This window comes from Scyliorhinus torazame, chromosome 8 (genome assembly GCF_047496885.1).
Source record: "Scyliorhinus torazame isolate Kashiwa2021f chromosome 8, sScyTor2.1, whole genome shotgun sequence".
Lineage (NCBI taxonomy): Eukaryota > Metazoa > Chordata > Chondrichthyes > Carcharhiniformes > Scyliorhinidae > Scyliorhinus > Scyliorhinus torazame.
In genome coordinates this window covers 107,959,886-107,982,614 of record NC_092714.1, presented here as the reverse complement: position 1 = coordinate 107,982,614, position 22,729 = coordinate 107,959,886, and the positions used below count along the sequence as shown (strand labels likewise).

General features: G+C 45.7%; 1 protein-coding gene across 1 annotated transcript in view; it reads left to right on the top strand.

Moving 5' to 3' along the window:
• The window catches only part of LOC140428025 (cilia- and flagella-associated protein 47-like), a 1,060,448-nt gene that overhangs the window by 172,799 nt on the left and 864,920 nt on the right, over positions 1 to 22,729 (top strand). The window contains exons 16-20 of the mRNA XM_072513997.1: positions 145 to 389; positions 1,215 to 1,345; positions 10,646 to 10,768; positions 19,339 to 19,470; positions 19,581 to 19,658. Coding sequence (XP_072370098.1) covers positions 145 to 389; positions 1,215 to 1,345; positions 10,646 to 10,768; positions 19,339 to 19,470; positions 19,581 to 19,658 — 709 coding nt within the window. The remainder of the gene's footprint in view (positions 1 to 144; positions 390 to 1,214; positions 1,346 to 10,645; positions 10,769 to 19,338; positions 19,471 to 19,580; positions 19,659 to 22,729) is intronic.

Genomic DNA, 22,729 nt, shown 5'->3' with positions numbered 1-22,729 from the left:
TTGTTTGAGAACTGTACAATGGATTGAGAGAAGGTGTATATTTCAAGGATTGCAAGTTTGTTCTTATTGAAAGTACAGTGCCAATAATGCTTATTTTGTAAGCTGGTATAACAAAGCTTTAGCCACATTTTTTTAATTATGCAGGTCAATTGCCTACACAATAAACAACAACCATACCGGTCATGTATTGATACTGGCTGATGTGGTTTGTGTTGCACTTGAGCTGTCGAGCAATGAACTGGTGCTGACCCCAAACTATGGCCTCTTGGCAGAATCTGGCTTCAGGACGACAGTGCGGCTGTATAACAGGAGAAACTACCCAGCTCAATTCAGCTGGAGCCCAATACTTTCAGATGAAGGGATCGCCTTCTTCATCCGACCTGACGGAGGTAACTAGTGTAAAAGTCAAGTTAATTGGTTTCTTACTGGCGGGGGTAGGGGAAGGAACAAAAAGAGAGTAAATCAATCAGATCGCGCTTGCAGGGGGTTGGCGTGGTGGTGCAGTGATTAGCACTGCTGCCCCAAGGCGACGAGGACCCGGGTTCGATCCTGGCCCCGGGTCACTGCCCGTGTGGAGCTTGCATATTCTCCCCGTGTCTGCAGCGGTCTCAGCCCCACAACCCAAAGATGTGCAGGATAGGTGAATTGGCTACGCTAAATTGCCCCTTAATTGGAAAAAAAGAATTGGGTACTTTCAATTGAAAAAAAATAAATTAAAAAATTAAAATAAATAATAAAAAAGATCACTCTTCCATAAATGCTCAAGAGTAGCAGAAACAACACCAGCTGTTTTCTCGTCAGTCACCGGGCAGAGAGGATGGACAACAAAATCCAGGTGAAAGGGGGTGAGATCCCAACACAGGGTCTAAAGGTAGAGGGTCATCTCTCTCAGCATTTCTGAGCACCAGTGCCTAAGGAGGCTCAGTCTCTCACAGCACGTCACCACTGACATCTGCAACCTCCTGAAACAGGACCTCCTTTCCAGTAGAGCGGGTAGCCTCTGCCTTTCACCAAGTTGTGCGCTCTCTTCTGCAATGTTCACAATTGCTGTAGTGGCATGGACAACATTTGTGGAGTGTGACTGAGGCTAGGGTGTAAGAGGAAGTGTTGGCTGCTTAGGCGAGGATGCGAGGCATTGCCTCTCGAGAGAGAATGATTCTTTTTCTTATTGAGTTGTTTGTTAACAGAATACTTGTGAACCATGCTTTATGCAGGCATTGTGGATGCATTCAATGATCTGGAATGTGAAGTGGTCTGGCATGCATCATATTTTTCCCCGAAGGAAGGAGAATTTGATCTTATTGTGCACCATGGGAACCAAATCAGATTGAAGTGTATTGCCAAGGTACTATGCTATATTATTTTATTTATGTATCTATATTTAAACTCTTTTCTATAAACTCAGTTTGAATATACATGTTGTATTCATTTAATTTATTGTTGAACATGAAATAATATTTTCTGTTCTCTAATAAAATGATGCTTTCACTTCTATATCCATTATTTTCAACAACTTATAACAACTGTTAGAATAGTTTCCTAAATGACTTTGAAATGCTTTATTCATGTTAACTATCATTTATTATTTATCCCACCCACTTAATTCCCTAGTTTCTGTGCAATGCCTTTGGTACTCATAGATTCATAGAGCATACAGTGCAGAAGGAGGCCATCCGGCCCATCGAGTCTGCACCGACCCACTTAAGCCCTCACTTCCCTCATATCCCCATAACCCAATAACCCCTCCTAACCTTTTTGGTCACGAAGGGCAATTTATCATGGCCAATCCACCTAACCTGCACGTCTTTGGACTGTGGGAGGAAACCGGAGCACCCGGAGGAAACCCACGCAGCCACGGGGAGAATGTGCAGACTCCGCACAGACAGTGACCCAGCGGGGAATCGAACCTGGGACCCTGGCGCTGTGAAGCCACAGTGCTATCCACTTGTGCTACTTGTGCGACAAGGAACGGAATAGTTTCTAATTTGAGCAGTAGTTTTCATTTCTATTCACACTTCAATGTTACACATGTTGCTTTTTGTGAATTGCCCACTTAAATAACATCTGAATGGGAATGCCCTCCATGAGCCTTCCCGGCCTGGGCTTAGTTGGGCAGAGACAGAAAGATGGAGGCGACCATGCAACTTCCCGCCTGATTAAATGTCTAAATGCACGCCCACCACGTCCAAATCCACTGCTGTGAGACGAGGAGGAGTGAATGTTGCGACTGGCATTAAATTCCACTCATCTTTTATATGAGATGGCAGGAGCCTGCCTGTCCTTTCAAGTGAATGTAGAAGGTCGAATTCATTATTCTTTGACCAGAATCAGAAAAGCATAGGTTATTTGCTCATTGTTGCTTTTCATAGCTTATCAATGATTCAGTTGTTTATATTCCTGATTTAAACTTAGAAGTGGGGCGCACCATTTCAAAAATTGCAACCGATAAACGAATTAGCCTTGTGGTTGACAGTGGGGAAGAGAGCTTTAAACTGCAGGAAGCTATCAATGGACTGGGACAGGCAGGCAAAAGAGTGGCAAATTGAATTCAATCAGAGAAGCGCAAGCTAATACAATGATTGGGTGGGGCGGGGAGGTATTCAGAATAAATGATAGGATATTGAAAAGTGCTGAGGAATGGAGGAACCTTGCATTGCGTGTCCACAAACTCCTCAAAGTAGCTGAATAGGTAAATAAGGTGGTTTGGAAGACGCACTTTATTTAGCTGAGGCACAGAATATAAAAACAGATTCTGCTTGTACTATGTCAAAGACTAGTTAGGCCAGAGTACTGTGTGCAGATATGGTCACTACATACACTGCATGAACTGTATAAAATTATGAGGATACTCGATAGAACAGAGTAAAGAAGTCAATAATAAACGTAATGTTTTATAAGAACTGGTAGAAAGATAAGTTGAAGTACATGAGAAATTCTGTCACTCTGCCGAATGACTGTTACCTGTGCTGTAAATATAAGAACTAGGAGTAGGAGTAGGAGTCAGCCATCTGGCCCCTCGAGCCTGCTCCCCCACTCAATAAGATCATGGCTTATCTTTTTGTGTACACAGCTCCACTTAACCACCACTTCACCATAACCCTCAATTCCCCAGGGGCTTTTCACAGTAACTTCATTTGAAGCCTACTTGTGATAATAAGCACATTTTCATTTCATTTTCATTTTTAATTCCTTTACTGTTCAAAAATCAATCTATCTTTGCCTTAAAAACATTCAACGAGACAGCCTGAACTGCTTCACTGGACAGGAAATTTCACAGATTCACAACCATTTGGGTGAAGAACTTCCTCCTCAACTCAATCCTATATCTTCTCCCACTTATTTTGAGGCTATGCCCCCTCGTTCTATTTTCACCCATCATTGGAAACAACTTCCTTGCTTCTATCTTATATATTCCCTTCATAATTGAATATGTTTCCATAAGATCTCCCCTCATTCTTCTAAATTCTAACTGGGGTCCTTGCCCACCCCCAATGTCCACCCGTCTCCCCTCCTGCCCCAGTGCCCCCTCTGCAGCGAGCCCAGCCCTTCCCTCACACCCTTCTGACAGAGCACCGGGGTAGGTTGAAACATTGTGAACATGCGTTTACTGTGCAACTGTGAACATATCAGGTTTGTGCCCTAGCCCCTATCGCTAGCCTATGTGCCTGGATGGGCCCGGCTGCAACTCGGGTGCCCTAGGTGGCCTGGTGCTGCCCTGTTCTGCCCGCTGCCCATGTGATGCACCAGGGACAGGAAGGGTGGAGTCTGAGGAGCTGCGGGAGTCACCGGCATGGGCCCCATCTCCTCCTCTTCCCTCAGGGTAACTAATGGCCCCCGGCTACTCCATGGCAGGGGGGGAGACTCCCGCCAGCCTGGCGCTGCTATTCCTGAGGGCCCACTCCCGTCCCAACCAGGGTCTCAGTGCTCACATCCATGGAGCACAGAGAGTGGACCACCTCACTCTCGGACTGTGCCACATCATGCTGTGACTGTGCCACCACCTTTTGGATCTGTGCCACATCAGCCAGTGACTACGCCACCTCCCTCTGTGCCTGGGCAATGTCGCCGAAGCTCTCAGCCATGGCCCACTGTGACTGTGCCATGCTGTGGAGCGCTGCTGCAATGTCCAAGTGGCCCTGGTACATGGTTGTCTGTGAGGGCAGCCCTGTCCTGGGCCTCAGCTACTGTCCACACAGAGAGCCCAGGCCTTGAACATCCTGACCCATGGCCGAAACCTTCACCCCCCCAAGGTCTCCACTGCAGAGCCACTTGTGCGGTGTTGGCTTGGGTATCACGCATGGTCAACAACACCTCCTGATCCTGCAGGTGGTTGGACTCCTGCAACTGCACCTGTAGGTGCTGGATGGTTGCAGATAATAGTAGTTCCAAGCTCCGCGACTGCATCTCCACAATCGATTGGCCCGCCCTTTCCAGAAGCTCGAAACCCGTCTGGACGGCAGCTAGACCCTGGGGTCAGGCTGCCCTTCACCTGTCCTTCCCCTTGGCAGTTCCTGATGTACTGCAGCACGTGTGGGTTGTGCATCAAATAAAATTCCCAACTGGGGTGAGTGTCTTTGGGATGATGGAGGGTGTTGGAGACATCTGTGTTGGGAAGTCAGTATCGTGCCCGGACGGTGTCACGGGCTGTGGGTCGAGGGCTCCCGTCGCTGTCCATGTCCTCTTCCATGGTGCTGTCTACTTGGGTTTGGCATTGTGGTAGGGGGCAGGGGACTCCAGAGAGGCCTGTCTCATCGCCAGGAGATCCTGCAAGACAACAAGACATGACACATGATTGGATCGTGGATTGGGGTGGAGAGGGGTGCGGGGGCTTTGGTGATGCAGGGTGGTGTGGGAGTGGTGGTGGTGGAGGGGGGTGGTGGTATGGTGGGAGTGGTGGAGGGAGGTCTGGGAGTGGTGGTAGGATGGTGGTGGTGGTAGAGGGGTGTGTGGGGGTGATAGTGGAGGGGTGTGTGGGAGTGGTGGTGGAGGGAAGTGTGGGGATGGTGGTAGGGTGGTAGTGTTGGAGGGATGTGTGGGGGTGGTGGTAGGGTGGTAGTGGTGGAGAGATGTGTGGGGGTGGTGGTAGGGTGGTAGTAGTGGGGGTGGTGGTAGGGTGGTGGTGGAAGGCGTGTGAGGCTGGTTGTCAGGTGGTGGTGGAAGTGAATGTGGGGGAGTGGTGGTGGTGGAAGGGGTATAGGGGTGGTGGTAGAGGGGTGTGTTGGGGTGGTGGTGGAATGGTTGTGGGGGTGACGACACATGCCTTGGGGAACCACAGCTCAACGGGGTCTCACTTGCTCGCCCAATGCCAATCTCTGCCTCGGTGACTGCCCTCTCTCCGGGCCCGCGGACCAGGTCCAGTGCCTGTTGCTCTGCTATGGTGTGGGGGCGGTGGTCTCCCTCCAGTCTTTTCCCTCTCCCGGCAATTGTGGACTGCCTTTTCCTGGGGGTGGGAGAGAGATGGAAAACACAGTGTTCGACAGTTGGACACATGCAGCTCAAGGGGTGGGTAGCTGGTGACTTTTGTGACCAGGGCATCTGGTCATGGTGGTCGGTATGGGTGCTGGCATGTGGTGCAGGGTGGGGAGTACAGTTGCCCTCAAGGTGGGGAGGGCAGGGTTATGGGTGTTATATGGGGGATTGTACCAGGGGCTCAGTGCTGCCTGCTCGCCCTGAGCAGGTCGTGCAGTTTTTTACACGCACTGCTGGCCGATCCTGGTGGTGTTGGCCACGGTGTTCACAATATCTGCCACATTCACCCAGGTTCGGTGAACGGTGGCAGGTGGCAGCCTCCTTCCCACCCTGTATACAGGGTGACCCGCCTCCTCCAGACTGGATCTTGAGTTCAGCGTCAGTAAACCAGCGTGTCGTTCTCCATGTTGCCTATATGTTGGCTGGGATGCGTGTGTGTGGGGAGTGGAGTGCTCATATGCGGCTGCAGCTTGTCAGTCTCCTGTGTGGCAATCCCAGCGAATTGGACATCGTTTTTCATTGGAATCGATCGTGTTCCAGGTGGTGCAGGTGCTAGCCCATTATCGGTTGATGAATATCTCTGGGAGCGGAGTCAATTTTGCTGTCGTAGAATTCCACCAATTCTGCTGTGGCACCAACACTTACTCTGATCGAGAATCCTTCCAATGTGTTTTCAGGTGGGGAGATGAGGTTATGGCCGGGTGGAGCTTAAAAAGGCAGAGAGGCAGTGAGTTTGGAGAAGCTTTGGGAGAGAGAGGAGTTGGGTTCTGACCTGCCTGATTCTGATTCCACAAATCTGTCCAAGTAGAATAGTTTTTAAAAATGAATAATATTTTAAAGCAAAGCAGTCTTGTCTGAAAACAAGGAAGAAGTTGAAACAAACTAGTTGAAGCAGCAATTTGATGATATTCACCCAGAGTTTAAAGGGGTTCCAACCAGAGCCAAACCTATTTTATAAAGCGAGTATTACTTATGCCATACTAATTTGAAACTGTACGTTTCTTTTGTTATTTAATTGTAAAGTGTTCTTTACGGGTGTGAAGTTAAACGTTTAATGTTGTATTCATAAATAAGTATTGTTTTAGAAACACCAAAGTTTTAATTTTTCATGCAATCATTCCTGGAGCGATTAATTATTTCCGCACAGTCTTAAAATAAACTAAAATATTGGTGATTCCGTCCAGTATCATAGCCACTGTTGGGGTCTGGTCTGGGATCGTAATAAAATTCACACATAACTATTACACTTCCTGTTGCATTTTAGTATAAATGATATTGTAATAGGATTTATGCTGTTGATTTTATTATACCTCATCTGTCATGGCTCCGTGTAATACCATGTGGTGCTGTATTATATTTCCCCACATATTACCAAAAATAGTTTCTGGAAAAGAATTGTGTTGACCGTTGATCTGCCAGTAATTGAAATTTCTCATGACTGTATAAGATGTTAAACAAATAATCAAAACAGAAAATACACATTCACACTAACATTATTAAATGTATCAATTAGATTGTCTTGCATGTCTTCTGATGCAAAGTTTGAACTTGAAGGCTCAGCTTTTTCCAAAAGCATGGGAGTGTGGGATGAGGGATGGGTTAGGAACACAGAGATTTGAACGATGAAGTCTAATGCACTTTCAATATTGGGTTCGGACCTAATTTCCATGGAGCTGGAAAACTCTGAGAATAACAGGCACCACACAGCAATGCAACACTGAAGGTAGGATCACCGCGTAAACAGCAGCCAGGTAAATGTGAGTTAGCTAGGCTGGCAGTGTCAGGCTGGGGGGTATTATGGAGGCATTGGTGGTGATCTTTCTGGAATCACTGAAGGCAGAAAGGATTCCAGTGGACTGGAAAGTGGCTAATGTCACACCATTGTTTAAGAAGGTGTGATCTTATAGAGGTCTATAAAATAATGAGGGGCATAGATAAGGTAGATAGTCAACATCTTTTCCCAAAGGTAGGGGAGTCTAAAACTAGAGGGCATAGGTTTAAGGTGAGAGGGGAGAGATTCAGAAGGGCCCAGAGGGGCAATTTCTTCACTCAGAGGGTAGTGAGTGTCTGGAATGGGCTGCCAGAGGTAGTAGTAGAGGCGGGTACAATTGTGTCTTTTAAAAAGCATTTAGATAGTTACATGGGTAAGATGGGTATAGAGGGTTATGGGCCAAGTGCGGGCAACTGGGACTAGCTTAATGGTAAAAACTGGGCGGCATGGACTGGTTGGGCCGAAGGGCCTGTTTCCATGCTGCAAACTTCTATGATTCTATTCTATTCTATAAGGGAGGGAGGCAGAAGATGGGAAATTATAGGCCGGTTTGCCTGACTTCGGTCATTGGTAAGATTTTAGAGTCCTTTATTAAAGTTGAGATCATTGAGTGTTTGGAAGTGCACGATAAAATAGTACTGAGTCAGCACGGTTTCATCAAGACGAGGTTGTGTCTGACAAATCTGTTAGAGCTCTTTGAGGAGGTAACGAGGACGTTAGATAAAGGAGAACCAGTGGACGTGATCTATTTGGATTTCCAGAAGGCCATTGACAAGGTGCCATTCAGGAGGCTGCTAAATAAGATATCCCATGGTGTTGGGGGAAAGGTACTGGCATGGCTAGAGGGTTGGCTGACTGGCAGAAGGCAGAGAGTGGGGATAAAGGGGTCTCTTTCAGGATGGCAGCTGTTGTGGGCAGTACGGTAGCACAAGTGGTTAGCACTGTGGCTTCACAGCGTCAGGGTCCCAGGTTCGATTCCCCGCTGGGTCACTGTCTGTGCGGAGTCTGCATGTTCGCCCCGTGTGTGCGTGGGTTTTCTCCCGGTGCTCCGGTTTCCTCCCACAGTCCAAAGACATGCAGGTTAGGTGGATTGGCCATGATAACTTGCCCTTAGTGACCAAAAAGGGTCGGAGGGGTTATTGGGTTACGGGGATAGGGTGGAAGTGAGGGCTTAAGTGGGTCGGTGCAGACTCGATGGGCCGAATGGCCTCCTTCTGCACTGTATGTTCTATGACTAGTGGTGTTCCCCAGGGTTCAGAGTTGGAACCACAGCTATTCACAGTATACATTAGCGATCTGGAAGAAGGAACCGAGGGCATTGTTGATAAGTTTGTAGATAATACAAAGATATGTAGAGGGACAGGTTGTATTGAGGAAGCAAGGAGGCTTCAGAAGGACTTTGACAGGCGAGGAGAGTGGGCAAAGAAATGGCAGACGGAATACAATGAGGAAAAGTGTGATGTTATGCACTTTGGTAGGAAGAATGGAGGCATGGACTATTTTCTAAATAGGGAAAGACTTAGGAAATCAGGAGTCCTAGTTCAGGATTCTCTTAAGGTTAACATGCAGGTTCAGTGGGCGGTTAGGAAGGCAAAATGCTATGTTAGCATTCATGTCGAGAGGGCTAGAATACAAGAGCAGGGATGTACTGTTGAGACTGTATAAGGCTCTGCTCAGACCCATTTGGAATATTGTAAGCAGTTTTGGGCTCTGCATCTAAGGAAGGATGTGCTGGCCTTGGAAGGGTCCAGAGGAGGTCCACAAGAATGATCCCTGGACTGTGGTTGCTTTAAAGCTGCCTGTTAAGTTTCATGTTGCGGGCAGTATACTTCCGAGTTGGAGTGAGTGTACCCTTTCTTCCCACCACATTAATTCAGGAGGCCATTTAACACCTGAGAAGTGGCTGCATCTTGGTTGAATTCTGCATCCAGGGTGTATGTGTGAGAAGGTTAGAAAATAACAGACTCAACTAAATAAACACATGTAGCTTTGTTTTATATTCCCTGAAGTTAGAAAGCACATTTAAACTGAAGAAAGGTAAAACAGTAGTCCAAAACTTCATGCTATTTTCGGCAATTTTATACTGTAAAATTGAGGCTATTTTTCAAAGCAGCAAATTGCAGAGAACCAATTTCTGCTAATCTTCTGTTCCAATGAGAAACATTTTTTTTTTACATCTTTCTCATTTGGAGAATAAACAGTAACTGTAAATAGGGCAAAAACAAATGTGAACTAAACACTGTGTATGTTTAACTGTAAGCGGAATGCTCCAAGCATTTTGGGATTTACCTGCTTTCCTGACCTTGCTGCTGCAAACCTTACACAGAAATACTTTTAAAGGTTGCAAAAATGTCCGAGTACAATAAATGCAAAATCTATTTGCACAACATTTGTGTTAACGTATCTTCCAATGGATAGGCAAATTACCTGATCCACAAAACTCTAGAGGATCCATCTTGGCAGAGGATGAGAAAGTGCAAGTTAAAGCTCATTGATACTAAACCATGGAAGGTGAAACTGAGTAGAAAGAGGCAAAATGACAATGAGAGAGGTAAAATCACTATTAATGTGGTATTAATGACCACAGAAATGGGATCAGTCGACCTGCTGCCACATTAACTGGGGCTGAATAGGACATCAAGGAAGCTTGCGGGTTGATTGGATGAGAAGGGAGCTCAATGATGAGGCACATTTTCTTGCCAACTCAAGGTGAAAGCTGAAGGTTGCATCTTTCCACACAATTGAATGCTATTCACCAACCCTGAAACCCCTGACTGTGGTGATCTTTGTGAGGGATTTGCAGGATGGAAGGCGTAGTGATCACAAAGATACACAAAGCTCTTTTGAAGAACTAAACTAATTTTATTAACACTTAATTTGAGTTTGACACTTATTCTAAATAGCAAACATATATATAAGAATTAAACTACACTCACTGACACTATATCTACTTAACGAGAACTATAATATCTTAACTAGCTCTGCAATACACTTTGAATCTTGTCTCCTTCAGTTCTGATCCACTCTCCTCCCAGAAGCCCAAGAGCCAATGCAATATATAGTACTGTCCCTTAGCTCCCTCTAGTGGTTAGGCTTAATGTAACATTAACTCTTCACATGCTGTACGTTTGTATCATGTTACACTGACCTAAATGGAAAGTAGGAAAGAGAAAAACAAAGAAAGCAGAAGAGCATGTGTTATGAGAGAAGGGTTGCAGCACAAAGCCATCAGGGACAGTTATATCAGAATATATTTTCTGAATTAAGTATATAAATTCCCCATGAGATCCAGTGTTATATATTCAACTTCACAATGATTCTGAATGAACATGTTATAATTGAGGCATCTTTTGAGTCTTGCAATATGTAATCAAAGTCAATAAATTATTTTTATTTGCTTTAAAGCTTGGCTCCGTGAATATTCGCTTCGCTGAGAGCCGTCTGCTTTTTAAGTCTACTCCTTGGAATTTAGTTACCATGAAGACAGCTGTTCTTAAAAACTATGGACAATATCATGCTTACTTTAAGGTATGCCAGTTGCTGACTTTTTAATTAAGTTGCTGTTTCTATTTATTTTTAATTATTTGTTAAACATGTAGCAGGATGGGCGGCACTGTGGTGCAGTTAGCATGACTGCCTCACGGCGCTGAGGACCCGGGTACGAGTCCTGGCCCTGGGTCACTGTCCGTGTGGAGTTTGCACATTCTCCCCATGTCAGCCTGGGTTTCACTCCCACAACCCAAAGATGTGTAGGTTAAGTGGATTGGTCACGCTAAATTGCCCCTAAATTGGAAAAAAAATAATAATTGGGTCGTCTAAATTTAAAAAAACAAAATTTTTTAAAAATGCAGCAGGGGGCTGAAACTGCAGTCGAGGTGGGTGACCCCAAAATGAATCCACTGGCTCCCATGCGTCGAGGGCTCTGGGCTCAAGGTTTGCTGATGTCCTGACACTGTGTTTAACAAAATAAAACAAAGATACCCCTACAGACCTCTTCCCTTCCCTCCCTCAACCCCCCACTCACTCCTTATGCCCCACCCAACCAATGACCTCAACCATCCTCCAATGGCACAACACACCTCTATTCAAACTTCTACCCACCCATGCCCCTTTCACTCTTATACAAAACTAATTCCCCTCCACTCACACGGATTGCTCCATAACGCCTATGCCAACTTAGTCCCATCAACTCAAGTCCCCCACCATATTTTGCCTGAACCACTCCATGCCAACTTATCAAGTATCATTGGACAGTTTTTAACTGCTTTGCCACTTCCTGGATAGCTTTGACAGATTTGACAACTGGACTACTTCTTAACATTTCCTTGACAGCTGGACAGCCCTTGACAGCTGGACATATCCTGGATAGCTGGAAATTGCCAGGACAGCTCTTTTACAGCTTGAAAATTCAAATGAATTTATACATAAAAAGGTGCACAATCATGTTCACTTTCAACAATCACAGAGGATGCCTCAACGTTCTCAAAGATTGACTTCCCTCTCCCTAGAGTGCCTTACCTCTCCCAGAACTGTCCTGGGATGCTATCCAAAGGGGTAACTATCCTCTCCAAAGGGGTACCCTGTGTGGTCATGTGCATCAATATAAATGCATGTAGGCTAGCTAGACACTAGGCGGAGCACCAAAGACATCACACGCACACTCAACCAATAGACCAGTTAGACAGGACACAACCAATGGACATTCACGATACACACAGAGGTGACACGACCACAGGGGGGCATTACACCAACCCATATATAAAGAACACCACACACATGATCTGCCTCTTTCCAGTGGAGACAGTCAGTGAGAACAGACACAGAGTTGATTCAATATTACACCCACCACGTGGATTGCAGCAACTGGTTAGTCAGTCTGGGTAGCTATAGTAGGATTAGCTGTAGTGTCGAACCCGAGTAATAGAAGTGTAAATAGTTTAATAAACGTGTTGAAGTTATCTCCACATCTGAACCTTCCTTTGTCAAGTGTAGCACAAGGAAGCCGCTTATGTTACACCTACAACATAATAAATCATGATACCAGGAGTGAACTGTTTCAATCCACATAGCCATACCTCAGCATACAGTGACAACCAGCAACGATACCCAGGCAAGATATTCGAGATCCGGGTTCAGCAGCAGCTCCAGTGCCATGGCAATCTCCGCGAAAACTGATGGGTATTCCGGCAAATATTTGAAATCTTCCTGGTAGCAGCCGCACTAGAAGACCTGGCCGATGCTGAAAAGACAGAGCTTCTCCTCACCATCGCCGGTGCCAGAGCAGAAGAAATCTTTTTAAAAATTCAAGTTCTCCAAAGGGCAAAACAGGAGCGACTTCCAGGCAGTCCTGGACAAATTCGGCAAATACTGTGAGGAAAACACACTCCAACCAGCAAGAAAAGGTAAGACAAGCGCCAGTACGCATCATGAGGCCGAGATCCCGGAGCTGAGAACAATTTTGGTCGGCGGCCATCTTTCCACGGACTGCACTTGCGCAGTTGCACGAGAAGCGCGCAGAACGGGAAGGTCCATTTGCGCATGCGCGGCGTCTTGCGCATGCGCAATCACAAAAACAGCCATCGGTAAAGGAAGAGCGATCTGCGCATGCGCAATCGCTTCCTATGCGCTACGTCACATGTGTCATGACGTCAGAGGCCCCGGACCACGCCCATTTAAAGGGGAAACGTCCCAAATCAAAGAAAAAATCTTTTAAAGCCGTAAAACAACATTCCTTCACCTTGAATGACAGCACAATGCCTCAAATTGAACCAGAAAATGAAATTAACCTCCGAAGAACCCTGCAACAAGCAGTTACCTGCGGCCAAACCGACGATTCCGACCTTGAATACTTCGATATCGACCGTTACATTTTCTCTGCACCTCGCGAGCCCAATGCCAGCTTCGACGCAAACAGTGATGATATGGTCCTAGATGACAACGACTCAGACGAACCTTTCACCTTGGGAGGCTACCCCAGTACCAAATCCGAACCACAACGAGACGTGTTGCACATTGGCGACCCCCTTACTGAATCCGACGCAAACGCGGATTCGTTCTTCGGATTTGAGGATCTTCAGCCCAGCAGATATGACATCCCGACTCGTGAGTGCAGGATTATGCTGCGGCCTGACGTCAAGAGACAGAGAGCGGTACAAGCCCACAGAGAACGGCCTGCTGCCACACAGAGCGTGGTCCATGCACTGCTCAGGGTTCCCGACTCTACGAAAGAAGACTCCACAATTGCAGAAACGTAAGACTCCAGAGGGCAGTCCTTGCACGAACAAGAAGTGACTCCAGTGTCACAAGCCTCCGCAGCGAGCTCGTGGACAGCCTCCACTATAGAAGCAACGCAAGAGTCCGACATGCAGTCCTTGCAGGAACAAAACCATGAGGGTCTAGCAACCTCCTCTGACCAACTAGCGGCAGATGATGCAAGTCTGCCATGCTCAAGTAAACAGCAAGAAGACTATGACAGTCTACCACGCTCCAGTGCACAGCGGGACGACCATGCCGGTCTATAATGCTACAGTGAAGAACAAAGCGACGATGACAGTCCAAGCCCAAATGAAGGACAACAGCAAGACAATGACAGTCCACCCACATTGTTTGCGCCACCAGATGAAGACTCTGACAATTTACCCAACCCAAGTGAACAACAAGCAGCTACTGAGGCTCTACCCACGGTATGTGAGGCGAGTGATGATAGCATCTCACTTCCCATGCAAGATGTGCAAAGTGACAGACCTCAGCTAGTGTGTACAGAGGCACTCGACGATCACTGTGAGACCACTGGTGACTCCGGTGACACCACGATACTTCCACCCTCATTCGCTCGAACCTCTCCACAAGTCAATGCATTCCTGCATGTTCCGACTCCAGGCATGCAGCTTCAAGAAATCTCAGCTGACTCCAGTGAACCTGCTAAGACTCCGTATGGGGAGCATCAACAAACCAACATTAACTCAGTTAAATAGGACTTTACTCCAGACAGGGAGTGCCGCTACCTCAGTGATGGCACGCTCAGGGTGACAGCAGATGCCACAACGACAGGAGATGGATCACTTAACAATTACACTGGGTCAGTAATAACAAGCAGCGGCTACAGTCCAAGAGGAATACACCAATATTCACCACAGCTATATCCACACATTTTTTCCACACCAGCAGTGCAGCCAATGACAGCTCATGTTGAACAAACCCAGTATTCAGGCATGCAGCAACCAGCAGTCTATGCAGTATATGCAGTATATTCTCAAACAGGCCAGCACTACGGATTGCCCACTAATGGAATCAAGACCGAAGGAGGACTACCGCAAGTGCAATCTGCACTACAGACTGGATGCCTTAGTTACAGCCCAGGATTTGCTGCACCCCAGCCTGGCCAGACGGCATATTCCTATCAGATGCAAGGTTCTAGTTTCACACCATCACCAGGTATTTATGCGAGCAGCAATTCTGTTTCCAATTCGACAAGCTTCAACGGTTCTCAGCAGGATCACACTTCCTGCACAGCATGTGGCCAGAACCAGTATGTACAGTCTTATCCAACTTCAACATATGGCACATCCATGACCTCGAATGATACTGTTGATGGTACCTCTTCAACGTTAACACCTTATTAGCTACAAGATGCTACCCGACAGCACCATCACAAACATCGGAAAAAGAAAGGGACTCCAAATCAGACAGCGAAGTGATTTGACCACTTCTTGGTTCCTGTGGCACAGGAACGTTGATGGCGTTCATATCCAAGAAAGACATTTGACCATGATGATTGATGGTTTTTGGACTCACACGAATGATTTGGAATTATTTTTTAATCACTGTTCCCATGACGTGTATATACCTTACCTTATCAACCTGTTCTTTGTTCAATTTTCTTAAAGTGTACAGAAAATATGAACATATAAAAAAGGGGGGATGTGGTGATGTACATCAATGTAAATGCATGTAGGCTAGCTAGACACTAGAGGGAGCACCAAAGACATCACACACACACTCAACCAATAGACCAGTTAGACAGGACACGACCAATGGACATTCACGATACCCACGGGAGTGACACGACCACAGGGGGGCATTACACCAACCCATATATAAAGGACACCACACAAATGATCTGCCTCTTTCCAGTGGAGACAGTCAGTGAGTAGAGACACAGGGTTGATTCAATATTACACCCACCACGTGGATTGCAGCAGCTGGTTAGTCAGTCTCGGTAGCTATAGTAGGATGAGCAGTAGTGTCGAACCCGAGTAATAGAAGTGTAAATAGTTTAATAAACGTGTTGAAATTATCTCCACGTCTGAACCTTCCTTTGTCAAGAGCAGCACAAGGAAGCCGCTTATGTTACACCTACAACATAACAAATCACCCTGGTCATCCAAACACATCCAAACACATCCACCAAGTTCAGGCCTCCCATACTTCTAATTTGCACACTCCGGATTCCACATATTGGTTTTCCAGTATCCAACTTCAGTGGAGACTGGTGATTTAAATGGCCAATTGCCTCTGAAAATCGTTCATATGGGAACCCCAGCCTGATTCCAGGCGAACCCCAGAGAAGATGGAAAATGCTGGGTTCGGGGGTAGGTTGAAGATACTCTTCATTGTGGTGAAACTCTGGGGGTTGGGGGGGGGGGGGAAGGGTCAAAGAATGCAAGATTCCATGCTTCCATTTTAATCATTAAACCTTTTGGATGAATATTTATACATACACTCTTGGGAAAAAAATCATTTAAGTAGGTATACATAAATTCCTATATAAAATTCAAATACAGTGTAACATACATAGATTCATAGAATGATGCAATGTAGGCGGGGCCATTTAACAAATGTGTCAATTCTTTGACACAGCTATCCAATTAGTCTCACTCTCCCGCTCTTTCCCATAGCTCTGAAAATGTTTCCTTTTATTGAATTTATCCAATTCCTTTGTGAAAGTTATTACTGCATCGGCTTCCACCACATTTTCAGGCAATGTATTCAAGATCATAACTTGCTATGTAAGAAAGTTTTCCCACACATTTTTAATTAAAACACAGAAACCGTGATTCAGCACAACTGGTCTGTGCTGCTCTTTATGCCCCACACAACCCTCTTCTCACCCCTATTAATCTAATCCTATTATCATAGCCACCGAGTCCTTTCTCCCCCATGCACTTACCTACCTTAAATACATCTATATTAATCGCTTCAACAACTCCAGGTGGCAACGCGTTTAACATTCTGACCTCTCGCTGAGTAAAGATATTTCTCCTGAATTATCATAGAATCTTAGAATTTACTGTGCAGAAGGAGGTAATTCGGCCCATTGCGTTTGCACCGGCTCTTTGAAAGTGCACATTACTTACACACGCCTCCACCCTATCCCCGTAACCCCATCTAATCTTTTGGAAGCTAAGGGAAATTTAGCATGGCCAATCCACCTAACCTGCACATCTTTGGACTGTGGGAGGAAACCAGATCACCCTGAGGAAACTCATGCATAGACTGCGAGAATGTGCAAACTCCACACAGTCACCCACGGCCAGAATTGAACCCAAGATCCTGGAGCTGCGAGGCAGCAGTGCTAACAACTGTGTTAGTTACTGGATTTATTAGTGGCTCTCATTTATTTATGACTCCTAGTTTTGTACCCCCTCATTACTGGAGACATCTTCATATCTAAGCTATCAAACCCCTGCAGAATTTTGAGGACCTTTATTTATTTATTTTTTGAAAAACATTTTATTGGAGGCATTTTCAAACATATTCATAACAAAGAAGAAAAACACCAAAACCAACAGCAGCAACAGCAAATAGCCAAAACATCCTTACACCCCCCCCCAACAATCTGTTTCCCCCCTCACACCACCCCACCCACTGTCAACATGGCACTAGTCCCCCTTTAAGCTTTTAACCCAACCCAAACACAAAAATAACCCCCCGCCCCGCCTCTGTCGAATCAATACTCCTTGTCGATGAACAGCTTCCACCTTGAGGTGAACCAATCCTCTGCACCCTAATGGTGAACTTGACTTTCTCCAAGTGCAGGAACACTGCCAAATCGCTCACCCATACCCCAATGCTCGATAGCTCCGAGTCCCGCCAGCATACTCATACCCCTATGCTCGACGGCTCCGAGTTCCACCAGCCCATCAAAACCTGTCTCTGGGCTATCAGGGAGGCAAAGGCCAATACAGCGTCCTCTCCACCTGCACACCTGGATCCTCCGGCACTCCAAATATTACCCCTCCGGACTCCTTTCAAGACCTATATTAAGTCAACCTTCAGCTTCTTATTTTCCAGAAAAAAGAGCCCCAGTTGACGCAATTTTTCCTGCAAGGCATAATCCCTCAGTTCTGGTATCATTCTTGTAATTTAAAAAAAATCATCTTTTCCGGTGCCTCAATATCCTTTTAACACGGAGCTATGATCACAATACGCTGAACTGTGCATCTAACCAAGGGCCATAGATATTCAATATGGCACTTCTGCTTTTCAACGTTGTTGCTGTAGAAATTAACGCCAGTGCTTTGTTTTCATTTCTACATTGAGGACAAAAGAATTTAAGAAATAGTGTCAGGACTAGGCCAGTTGGTCCCTTGACCTGCTCCGTCGTTCAGTAACCCCATGGCTGATCTTCTTTCTCAGTTAAACATTTCTGCACTATCCTCATATTCCTTGGTTTCCGCAATACTCAAGAATCTGTCAATCTCTGACTTGAATATCCGCAAGGACTGATCATTCGCAGCTCTCTGTGATACATAAGAAATAAGAGGGAGAGTGGACGATAAATTTAAGAAGGATATAGATAGATGTTTAGACCCCAAAAGCATCAAAGGGCATGTGAAGAGTGCTGGTGTATGGTGTTGAGCTAGAGGATCAGCCATGATCACAGTGGGGCAGCATGGTAGCACAGTGGTTAGCACCGTTGCTTCACAGAGCCATGGTCCCAGGTTCGATTCCCGGCTTGGGTCCCTGTCTGTGCAGAATCTGAACATTCTCCTCGTGTCTGTATGGGTTTCCTCTGGGTGCTCTGGTTTCCTCCACAAGTCCCAAAAGACGTTCTGTTAGGTGAATTGGACATTCTGAATGTGTACCCGAACAGGCGCTGGAATGTGGCAACTAGAGAATTTTCACAGTAACTTCATTGCAGTGTTAATGTAAGTCTACTTGTGGCAATAATATAGATTATTATTAATTATTATTAAAGGGCTTAATGGCCTATACCTGCTCCTATTTTCTATGTTCCTATAAGCTCTGTCGCACCTGCTGCAACATTCATTACAATCATAGCTGATTTTGGACTTTAACTCAGTTTTCCAGCCTGGATCTACGTCCCGAAGAGATCAAAAATCTGACTATCTCAGCTAAAATATATTCAAAGCTGACACATCCACAAGTCTCTGGGGTAGAGAATTCCAAAAATTCTCTCAAATCTACCCTGTCAAGCTCTTTCAAAATCTTGCAGGTTTCAATGAGATTGTGTCTCATTCTTCTAAACTCTGGAGACTATAAGGTCAATTTACTCAGACCTTCACCATAAGGCCACCACCTCATTCCAGGAACCAATTTACTGAATCTTCACTACCGCCTTTGATGCAAATATGTCGTACCTTAAATATGCAGACTAAAACAGCACACAATACTACAGATGTGGCCTCACCAGAATGCTGTATAACTGTAGCAAAATCTATTTATTTCTGTACTTCAAAGCCCTTGCATTGAATAAATTTGAGTGAATAAATTTATCTTCTTAGTTGTAAATGCCTAGCCCATTTATCCTGAGACTGCAACCTTGAGTTTTAGATTCCCCAGCTGGCGGAAGTACCCTTCCAACATCCACCCTGTCAAGTTCCTTAAGAATTTTACTTTCAGTGAGATCATCTCTCTTCTAAATTTGAGGAAATCCCGGCCTAGTTTACTCAATCTCTCTTGACAGGACAATCCCTACATCCCAGGAATCACTTTAATGAACTTTTGTTCATTAACAACTTAGTAATTCACAGTGTTCTGTTCTGTTTCTTGGCAAAATGATCAAATCGTGTTCATATTTTCATTCAGTAATGTAACTTGCTCCACATTTACATTGTCCTCTTTCTACTTGAAAGGTAAAAAATGTGCATCCTGTGCCTGGAATGACTGTGACTCCTGCTTATGGGACTTTACCTATTGGGGGCCATGTGTGTTTCAAAATTTACTTCCATCCAACTACAGTGTTCAGGTTTGACACTAGAATAAAGGTAAATGAAGAGCAAACGTTTTTAGTTAAATTACTAAACATCTTTGGGAAAAATACAAAAAAGGCTGAGATGCGGCATTTTCGAATTAAATATTTATAATATTTTCACAGCTCGTCGTTCGCAATTCAAACCTATTAAAGCTACGGGTTGGTGGATCAGTGATACGACCAATGGCTGAAATTGATGTGGTTAGTATTTCATTGGCTTTTTTTAACTTTGTAAATTGAGTTGTTTTGATTTCAAGATCCTGATCCATGAGCGCAAAAAAATAAAATTTTACTGGGCCCTTTGTTGCGGGTCCTCCAATAGTTTCTTTAAGGGCAACTGGTTAGGCCACTCAGTGTCTGGTACAAAAGGTTGAGCATTCATGGTGCAACCTCCACCATTTTTTACCAAAACCTTTCATTTGAGTCATAATTCTGGGGCCAAACTTTGACTACTGAAGTGGGTAGCTCGATTTGGACAAGGTCCTGACTTGACTGACTTTGGTTTAAAGGGCCCCATTAGACCCAACTTCCACTCCAAGGAAATGCAGCAGAATATAGTTGTACCCACTGTCCCCGAGAGCATATCAAAGGTGCTATGGAGGTGATGAAGGCTGAGGTAGGATGTTTAGAAAGCATGCCTTGGTTTTCTGGGACTTCACCCTAGTCATTTTGGAAGCTGTTAGGCCCTCTAGCCCTCACTCTCTTATACCCCATGCCACTTCCATGCTCATTCATGTCCCCCTCACCCACCCCCTATTGCCACCACTTCCATAGCCACTCACCCATTATCTACCATGGACCAACCTTCGGAGCTATTCTTTTTCATTTTCATGATTCAGACAATAGCAGCATCCATCTGTCCTGGAATACGCGCTCGGTAGTGCTGGCCTGCTCTTCGACCATTTCTTTCATCTGGATCTGATTAGTCTTGGTCCTGAACAGCTGGGGCTGGATTCTCCGCAACCTGACACCAAAATCGTGGCCGGCGCCGGGGCGGAGAATCCATTTCCCTGCACGGAATCGTGACCCGCGCCGGTTCCCCGATTCTGCGGGCCTTGAAAAGGGCGCCACATATCACCTACCTGCGGCCATTGCTGGAGGCTCGCTCCGCCATTCTCTGCCCCTGACTGGCTGAAGTCCTGATGGCGTGGACCATTCATGGTCCTATCTGTCGGGAAACTAGCGTGACGGCTGCGGACTCAGTCCGCGAACGCCCTGGTCGTTGGCGGGCTGATCGGAGGGCAGGGGTGCCGTAGACACGGCCGAGCAATGTTTGGGCGGGAGGTCAGGGTCAGGCGCGCGGCAGATCGGGGCCTCTATTTATAATGTCCAGCTCCGCGGTCTGAGTCCGCCATGGAGCACAGCTTGGCCGCTGGAGGCCGCCCCCGTACACATGCGCGGCCTCCGACCCGGACGTGCGGGGGCCCGTATCTGTAGCATAGTTGGTAGATTTACGCCGGGTCCCTGCTGGCACCCTGTAGGGCTAGGAATAAGTGTCCCTTTCATGCCAGTTTTTCTGGCGTGAAAGCCCACAGTTTTTACGACGGCATCGGGACATAGTCCCAAAAACAGAGAATCCAACCCCTTACATTTGAAATCATCATTACAAGCAAATCTGTCATAATCTTGAGGAAAAGAAATGAACACCAAGCCATCTAATATTGCTCTCACTCAAACTCACTTGATGATGAAAAAATACCCACTAAAGCTTTTAAATTCCTTACATCATCAATCTGTTAAAAAGCAAATACACTTCTATTCAGTAGCCATCTCAAAGACAGTTAATTCTTTAATAGTCTCTTTAAACTGTAAATCCATGACAGTTTAGTGGATAAAAACTCCAAATCCATTGCTAAGACTGTATCTTTCGAAACTCAGCCAAGAATTCATAATGATGTAATAATAACACTTGAGAAATGCGAACAAATATTTCAATTCAAACAGTAGAACAGGTAATGTTTTACTATAAGCTACACAGATGGCATGTCAATGAAGTAAGAGCTCGATATAAATGGCGTCCTCCATCCTAAACAGTTAGACATCTGCTTTCAAGGGGTAATCAAGTTCACCCCATCCCATTAATTTTCCTCTTCCAGCTGCCCCTGTTAAACAAGTGATGAAAACCACTCTCAATGAGTCACCATTGCTGTTCTGCCTCCTCCTTATGTCGATTGCTTTGCAGTGGCAGGCGTAGGTAGTGCCGAAAACCCATATTGGACCATAAAAGCAGCTAGGATCCAAATATATGAGTACATTAAAAATAGTACTGACGCTGGGAGTACACCAGTTGCAATCCTCCATGTTCAAAATAACATTTAACCACTATGAAGGCCAGAATAAATCATGTTAAACAACTTCTGGGGGGAGAAAAAAAACTACAGAAGTTGACTTAGCAGGTGTAGGAAGTCTCAGAAAATGTCACTGAAAGGAGAAGCTGGAAGTGAAAATAGGTGAAAGAGGAGACAAATTTTCAATTTGTTTTAATTGGTTTGCGTACAGTATCACTGCTATGTAATTTGCTTATGGTGCCAGGTTTTTTGGCTTGGTTACAAACAATTGACTGGGATTTTCTGGACACTTGCACCACAGTAATCAACAATGTATGCCAGTATTCGAATGGAGATGTTTGAAGATATAAAACTCACTTTGCACCATAATTTACTGGCACTTCTGTCTACCACCACCTTCGCTAACACTGGGCAAGAAGAACAGTCGCGCTCCTCCTTATCAGCCCATGATTGACCCTCCAGGATTGACTCCTTCCCGGGCCGGACCAAATGGCTGGCTCATTACGGAACTAAGTGTTTCACTTTCCCATTGAGCTGTTAGGGGCTTGCTGCGTGCCGGTTGCATTCAACTGAAGCCTCAACATGAAGGTAGCTTGGGCATCCTGACAATCTGCTTTAGGAAGTGGAGACAGAACGGGGGGACGCTGACAGTTAGGGACCTCGACACAGAGGACAGGCTAGCGACGTTCGAGAAACTGACAGAAAAACTACAATTACCCAACGGAAACGAAATACAACACCTACAGATAAAGAACTTCCTTTGCAAGAAGACGACAGCATACCCACGGACCCCGAGAGGCAAAATGTTAGAGGAACTACTGGACGCAGACAATCTGGGTGGAGGAACTGCAGGGACCTGTGTGGCCGACTGTTAGAGAGTGCATGCTCCCCACTGGATGAAATGCAGGGAAAGTGGGAGGAAGAACTAGGGACAGAAATAGGATGGGAAATCTGGAGTGAAGCATTAAACAGGGGCAGCTCCAC